Source organism: Benincasa hispida, chromosome 8, assembly GCF_027475165.1.
Source record: "Benincasa hispida cultivar pf3 chromosome 8, pf3_genome.v1.1, whole genome shotgun sequence".
Classification (NCBI taxonomy): domain Eukaryota; kingdom Viridiplantae; phylum Streptophyta; class Magnoliopsida; order Cucurbitales; family Cucurbitaceae; genus Benincasa; species Benincasa hispida.
The window spans coordinates 11,646,414-11,655,169 of NC_143485.1; the positions used below are offsets into that span (position 1 = coordinate 11,646,414).

General features: G+C 33.2%; 1 protein-coding gene across 1 annotated transcript; it reads right to left on the bottom strand.

Annotated features, from left to right (window-relative positions):
• Positions 1 to 778: 778 nt before the first annotated feature.
• Positions 779 to 1,162, bottom strand: LOC150034362 (uncharacterized). The gene has a single exon (XM_090316691.1). The coding sequence runs from the start codon at positions 1,160 to 1,162 to the stop codon at positions 779 to 781; it is 384 nt and encodes a 127-aa protein (XP_090172817.1).
• Positions 1,163 to 8,756: the final 7,594 nt, after the last annotated feature.

Below are 8,756 nucleotides of genomic sequence, written 5' to 3' on the forward strand. Positions count from 1 at the left end.
TAGAGTGCATTGCTGACTCCACCATAGAGGTAGAGTATGTAACGACTTGTGAAGCTACCAAGGAGGTTGTCTAACTCAAAAAATTCTTGACTGATCTAGAAGTAGTTCAAGATATGTTAAAGCCCATCACCCTTTATTGTGATAATAGTGGTGTTGTGGCCAATTCTAGGGAGCTTAGGTGTCACAAGCGCAGAAAGCACATAGAATGCAAGTATCACCTTATATGAGATATTGTGCATCGAGGGGACATGATCGTCACGTAGATAGCTTCGACACATAACATTTCTGATCCATTTACATAGGCTCTCATGGTTACGGTGTTTGAGGGTCACCTGGAGAGTATGGGTCTACGAGACAGGCCATATCTAGTATAGGGAAGATTTTGTACTGGGTTCGTATTGTATGCTTTAGTTTCTTGTTTTTGTGTACTTTTGTAATAGTTTGACTTTTATGATGTACACCTTAATAGCTTTAAAACAATGGGAGATTGTTAGAGTTGATGTCCTAAATCTCATGGGTTCTATAGTTTGTAATTGTATGTACAAACAATTTATTTATCTAATAAAATCAGAGGCATTTTATTTGATATTTTGTAGCATTAACCCACAAAATCAATAAACCAAGATCCAAGGTTATTTTCTGTAACTTAAACATGTATGTGGCAACATACGGGTGGATCATGTTTAAGAGATAACCTAAACGGTATGTAGTAGATAGATAAGGCTGGGTACCTTATCCTGGTGACACTACGAATAGATTCACTTTGTAATTGTTACAATTATTGTAAAGTGCTACAAATGGTAATGTTTGCCTCCCCGACATTTCCCTTAACTTTCATTAGGGACCCATAAGTCTGCCGCTCGTTTGAGAGAGTGGTAAGGTTGTACTGAATCTTAATCATGACTGCATTACTGCGGAACAGAACATAACTCTTTGGAAGAGTCTCAAGTATAAAGCTAATTTGACTGGCTTCGTCAATGACAACGCCATTCATTTTTACCACGTTGAAGTAGACTATCATACCAAGGACATGCTCCATGACAAACGCCCCTTCTGGCATAAGGTCATTAAAAATGGACTTTAAAGCATCATGCCTGAGATAAATGGCCGGTTGGCCAAATATCCCCCACAATAACTCCATGATCTCCCAAGCAGAGACCATAGCTTCATGCTTCTTGGCCAATACTTTAAATAAGCTACCTAGAAGTTTTAAGCTCCCGCAACATTGGTCCACCTGTCATAGGCCTCACAAACAGTTCGTGAGGCAGTAGGTCCAGGAGTTGGAGGATTTCCTCCAACTCGATAAATTTCAGGTCATCAATCACCAAAACCATATTGATTGTATTTTTCTATTGTGCATAGTTATCACCATTTAATTTAACAGTTCCAAGTAAGGAGATTATTGTGCTAGTCCTATTAGCTGATACAAAACAAATCACTTATTTTAGACACTTATGCAAAAATTCCTTTTTATTCAATCAATTTAGCAAAAAACTAAATAATGAACCCAATACTATTTTATTTTGCAATGATACTGAGGTAGAATATATGTCACTCGGGGTGAACAATTACTCCGTCACTGAATTGAGACATGCTCAATCAAACATTACACCAGAATAACTCTTATTCCTATAATATTTTATTATCGTTTATTTGGTCCAGAAATCATTAACTACCTTAATGCTTTCTTGTAAGTGTAACCCTTCATTTTCAACCCTATAACCTTGCACCAACCAGTCTGCCTCAGGAATGAACATAATTGGTATAATTGATTATAGTGATTTTATCCATTTCTGAAGTTTGATATGTCCCTTTCTCATGTAAACACCTTCCCAAGGGGGACGCTCCCAAGGTACAACGAGGTCAAGCATGGAAATGACATTTCAAACCAATGAAAGAGACCACAGGATGTGTTGACACACATCCTTCTCACACGTACTATAAACACTTTCTCATTCACCTTTATATTGATCAATACAAATACCTTCCTAAGGGAGGGTGCACCCAGGGCACTAGAGACCGAGCATAAATCTCACCTTGTGAACATTTAGAGAGAACATGGATGGAAAAACAATATATCATATACATCTTTTTTCTCCCACTAAGTATTTTGCAAAAGATGGGTTTCTTAACTTAGTAAAATCCGGCTAATTAATTTTAACTAAGTCCTTGTTAATTTGTTCAATATAAGGCTTATATTGAATATTTTAACAATATTTGATTTCATTCATTAAACTCTTTAATAAAATAAATCATTTATTGCATGCTTATAAAATATTTGCCCAATTCACCTTTCAGGTCGGTTCCCAGGTGGACGTGTTCCGTTTCCGTCGGTTTAAATACCCCCTCTTAGACAGAACGTTCCTAAGACAATGGTACCTCATGGACAATTATTTTATAAATTTAATCTTTTAACGGAGTCATTTTAATCGTATTAAAATGAATTAAAAGATTAACCTATTTCTAATCTCATTAGAAACACTTTTAACATAAGTCTAGGTGAATAAATTTTAAACTATTTAACATTGATGTGGACCTATGTTTGCTTGCAACTCTTGATTATAGATTTTAGTTCTAATTTTATTATACTTATAACCATTATAAAATAATGAAAAATAAAATCTATAAATTTTCATTTTGTGACATTGATTAAATATAACATTTTATATTAATCTAAGTTAGGTGATGTTCAATGCAAAGTTCATTTTCATTTTCATTAAACAATATAATAATTATATTGTCACTAATGAAATCAATTGACATGCTATCATACTATATAACAATTATATTCTAGTATGATGCATGAGCATACTTAATTAATCATGCAATTATATTAAAAAGATGCATGAAACATATTTATCCTAAGGTGAGATTTTAAATCTATATGACATACAATATCCTAAGTATAAATCATATAATTTAAACATACATGTCATGCGCATTCAACTATATAAAAGGCATCGATAGACCAATATTTGGCACCTTAATAAAATAATTAAATTAATAATCGAATTATACTAATTTAATTATAAACAAATAAAATCTAGAACCCTAGATTTTAGAAAATTCTAAAAGAAAATAGAAAAAATACAAAGAAAACTACCTATGTTCTGCGGTGACGGATAAACCAGAGCTCAAAACGATGATCCAAACATTCAAAACGAGACCTTAGGTGTCTTGAACATATTGACCAAATTTTAGCATGATCTAACGGTTAGAACTCGGGCTATCAATAAATTTGTAAAAGCTATCCCTAAAAACCGAACCTTACTGCATAGTTTCTCTCCGTTTTTTTCTTGTTTCACATTTGTTTTCCTGAGTTCTTTTCAAGAAAACTTTGTTCCATGAACGAACGAGACAAACTTACAGACTCAATTTATAGTAAAAATGCCCAAAAACAACGGGTCCTTACATGATCAAATCAAGTAAAACAAGTCTATGTGTCAAATACTGAAAATATCTATTAAGCCAAAAATACCAAAATGAAATTTGCAATACTCATCTCATGAAAAAAGTGTACAAAAGCACCCACCATGTTCTTCATTTTTTGTTTCTAAAAACCAAAAATCAAAATTCCAAGAATTGGCTTTGACACTAATCGAAGGGTGAGATCGCATTGCATTTTGTTTTCAGATTTAAGGAAACAAAAACAGCAAAGAAAACAGAAATAATAATGGATAATCATTATAGGAAACATGCTTTAAAAGAAGAAACAAAGGGAGAAAATAACAAACCTTTGTCGAATTCTGAACTCTTCGCATTTTCCTCTCCGTCTTCTCATGAGCGTTTCTTAACGAACAAGGGACACCACTGCAACTGCAACCTTGTTATTCTCTAGGAATCAACGGGTAAAACAGTGATCTCTATCACCTTGGAAGAGGAAGAATAATATAGATTGGTTGAGAGGAAAAAAATTGAGAGGAAATCTAGATTGGAAGCTAGGGTTTTTCACAATTAAAATCCATCCACTAAATTGGCCATAAAGGGATATTTATATAGAGAAGGCTTTACCCATTCTCTAAGTCTTTCCCAATATACCCTTAAGCCTAATTAATTAAATAACATTTATTCAATTAATTAACGTACCAATTAAGTAATCATATATATTAAATCCAGTTTAATATATACAATTAATTAATTAATAAATAAACATCACATGTTTATTTGCCTTCACCTCTCAAAATGAATTAATTAATTCTTCATGAATCTAACTCATAAGAATTTAATGTTTAAATCTTATTCAAATATTTCTCTCTTAATTATAGACCACATCTATAATTAACCATATCATATTAATCTCATTAGTATGTTATTCCGTCAATTGACTTGAACAATTCAAATCATTCCTCTTATCTATCCTTTAGTGAGCTAACAAGAGGACCTTATGGACCTACAGATTGGAAGCTCCAATGATATGAGATTAATTAATTAAACTCTTTAATTAAATTAATCAATCTTCATTAACTACCGATCACACCACTAAAGACCGATAACTGCACTCTTCGCACTGTAGATATTTTTTTGTGTCCACGAATATAACTAATCAACAGTGAGTCGGCCCTTCACAAATCGCTCATAACTACAGCTGGATCAAATTATCGTATACCTCTGTAGTTACCTCTAACTCTTTAAGTACCAATGATTTCTCTAATTAACAAACAGTCTATAGTCTAACTTTAAACTAACATCTCTCAGGCCAGTGAGAGGTGGAGGCCTCAATGTTCAAGACCCAGAATTAGCTATTAAGAGAGCAATAAAAATCTATTTTCCCTAAGGACGGAAAGGAGTGAATTCCTTATGTAGTTGTGTTCTCGACTTCCTACTCGGACAGATCCGCAAAATGGTTGGATTGTTGAGTCAATAACAAGGCTATTCTCACCCCTGTAAATCAAAGGATTTCTCTCATAAATAGAAGTTCACAACTCACTTAGGATTAAGGTCAAGTCACCTATGGTCATCCTAGCGAAATGTAAGTCTCTTATAGTAACAGTGTTATATAAAGAGACTGTTTATTTCGTGGTCCGGTCTTATACAAACTCTAGTAACGGTGTAATATAAAAAGACTATTATTTTGTGATCTGGTCTTATATAAACTCTTTGTATAGAATACTGCCGCTCGCATGTCTTCACATGAACTATCAGGATCTAATCATTTGTAGCACTTTACAACAATTGTAACATCTACAAAGTGATTCGTATTTGTACTGTCACTAGGATAAGGTACCCATCCTTATCTATCTACTACAGACCATTTAGATTATCACTTAAACATGATCTACATGTATGTCTCCACATCATGTTTAAGTTTCATAGAATAACCTTGGATCTTAGTTTATTGGATTGAATTAATGCAATCTAAACGTCAATAAAGTACCTCTTATTTTATTAGATATGTGATTTGTATTTATAACTTACAAGACATATGAGATTTAGGACATCAACTCCACCAGGTTTAACTGAAACTCGGGTTGTCATACTAGATGATGGTGTTGAGGATCCATTGTCTTCATAGACAAGGACCAATGGGTCAAAGCCATAGACCTTGAAATGGAGTCTATGTACTTTAATTCAGTATGGAAACTTGTAGATCAGCCTAAAAGAGTTAAACCCATAAGGTGTTAATGGATTTATAAAAGAAAGAGAGATGTAGCTGGAAAGGCACAGACCTTCAAAGCTAAACTTGTAGCAAAGGATTATACTCAGAGGGAAGGGGTTGACTATGAGGAAACTTTTTTCCTCTGTTGCTATGCTTAAGTCAATAAGAATTCTCATACCCATAGCCACATATTATGACTATGAGATATGGCAAGTGGATGTCAAGATTTCCTTTCTGAATGGCAATCTTAAAGAGAGCATCTTTATGTCTCAGCTTGAGGGGTTCATAGCTAAAGGTCAAGAGAAAAAAGTTTGCAAGCTGAATCGATCCATTTATAGGTTGAAGTAGATGTCTAGAACTTGGAACATTAGAGTTGATACTGCTATGAAATCTTTTGGTTTTGATAAGAATGTTGATGGTGAAGGGATTCGATTTTCTGCAACGGAAATGAGCGATCGCTTGTCTTTGAAATACGTTTTACAGAAACTTAAATTAACATATCAAACAGAAACAACAATAAACATACAGATCTTAAGCATGCTTCTACTGAAATTTAGAAAGAAAAAAAAGATAAGATAAATACATACCCTTGAAGAAACAATTTCTTCACGTTTCCTCTCCACAACAATAGATCACGAACTGCGATAACTCCTCTGCTTCTCCCAAAATTAGCAACACCGGGCACCACCCCAAAAGAGTCTTCCTTGTTATCCTCAAGGAGAGAACCAAATGCAGAGTGGTGGGCTTGCTATTGGACTTTGGTAAGGGAAGAAGAAGAGAGATCTTGAGAGAGAATTTTTCATAGATGAATGTTACAAAGGAAGTGAACCATTCTACTGCTTCTTCATTTCATGTAAAATAACTAACTCCTTTATTTTTCTTCCCTGCCACTCATTTAATTGAGAGAATGAAGTTAAAAAATAATTCGTTTGATAACTCCTTCAACAACTTCCAAGGAGTTATACCTAATTTGAATTTCAAAAAATTCAAAATTTAATTATATTACATTAATATAATTAAATACCATATATTATATCTTATATAATATATAACCTATAGTTTATTATATCACATATAATATAACCTATAGTTTATAATTCTCTCATATAACTATAGTATTAAGATGAATCATATTCATGTTAATTTTAACCTATAGTTTTTATACGAATCACATTCATATAATAATATTTTAATCATATTCAAATAATAACCTCTCTCATCAAATTATATAGGTTTAATATGAATCATATTCACATTAATTTTAACATATAGTTTTTATATGAATCTCATTCAAGTATTTAAATAAATACTTGAATCATATCTAAATAATTATCTCTTTCATATAATGTATCAACATACATTTTATAATGTATCAACATATACTGTATTAATTGTATCTTATAAAATTATATCCTTTTAATTAATTTGAATAATTCAAATTAAATCAAAATTAATATGATTCTCTTTAGTCCTTATTGAGCTAACAATGAGACCTTATGGACCTACAGATTGAAGTTCTAATGATACGAGATTAATTGACTAAAATCTTTAATCAAATTAATCAACATTCATTAATTGTCAATAACTCCATTAAAGACCGATAGCTGCACTCTTCGCACTATAGATATATTTCTGTGTACATTTGATATAGCCAATTAACAATGCATTGAACCTTCACAAATTGCTCGTAAGTATAGCTTTGTCAAAATTACCATTTTACCCATGTAATTACATCTAACTCCTTAAGTACCACCGATCCCTCTAATAAACAATTAGTCATAGTCCCACTATAACTCGACCTCTCTCTGGCCAATGAGAGGGTGAGGGCCCTCATTGTTCAAGACCCAGAATCAACCCTTGAGGGAGTAATTCATTTATCAACCCATGAGGAAGCAATTCATTTACTTACTCTAACAAAGGGAATAAGTGAATTTCATCTTGTGTAGTTGATTTTCCAGCTTCCGACTTAGACGAATCCCCAAAATGGAAGATATATTGAGTCAGTGAATCTGGCCACTCCCACCTATACAAATCAAAGGACCGCCCTCATAGACAGGAGTTCATAACTCACTTAGGATTAAGGTCAAGTCACCTGTGGTCATTTTATATGTAAGCGGGTTCTATCAGTAGTATTACCAAGATAAGGCATCCAACCCTATCCATATACTACAGACCATTTAGGTTACTACTTAAACATGATTCACCTATATGTCTACCACATATATGTTTAAATTACATAAGATAACCTTGGATTTTTCTTTAATGGATTATTGCATATAAAATAATCAACCATTGATTCAAATGACATATAACTACAAGGCTTTAGTGTTGGGTTTTATGTCCTAAACTCGTGGTTCGTAAACAATAAACTTATTTTGATAAATTTAGAAATAAATCCAATAAACTAAAAGATCCATGACTATTATATGAGTACTTGAACTTTATGTGGAGACATACGAGTGGATCAGGTTCGAGTAAATAGTCTAAATGATCTATAGTATATGAATAAGATTGGGTACCTTATTCTAGTAACACCATCGAATGTGACCCACTCTGTAGTTGTTACAAGGAGTTGTAAAGTACTACAAATGAAGTGATTCTGATTCGTACATGTAGTGATGAGGAGTGGGGCTTTCCTGTGCAATGAGTTTACGCAAGATCAGACCAAGAAATAAGTTGCTCTTACTTTATAATGTTGTTTACTGTTTAAGACTGACTATTTCAAAACGATGACCTAAGTAACTTGAACTTAATCCTGAGCTAACTATGGACTCTTGTTTATTCGGGATTATCCTTATATTTGCATATGTGAGGGTTGGCTCAATAGCGCCAGCTCAATAAGCCTCCCATTTTAGGGGTAAGACCGGGTAGATAGCTAGGGACATAGGGTACAAAATGGAATTCGCTCCTACTCGCTTTCAAGGATAGTAGAGAGGTTGCTCCCATAAGTGTTGACTTCGGGACTTGAACTGAAGAAACTCTAATTATAGAGGACCTTTGAGTGGAAGTGGATCGTCCAAAACTCTATTGTGAAAGAACTCAAACATTTACAATCATACTAAACAAATTATGCATTAAACATAAATTACAGCATGCTTCTTGAAATTAAATACAAAGGATCAAGAAAACAATACCTTTGAAGAACTTTTCTTCAAGTGTT

Bases quoted from the DNA above. Each gene is read 5' to 3' on its own strand.
- LOC150034362 (XM_090316691.1), bottom strand. From the start codon at position 1,162: ATGGTCTCTGCTTGGGAGATCATGGAGTTATTGTGGGGGATATTTGGC.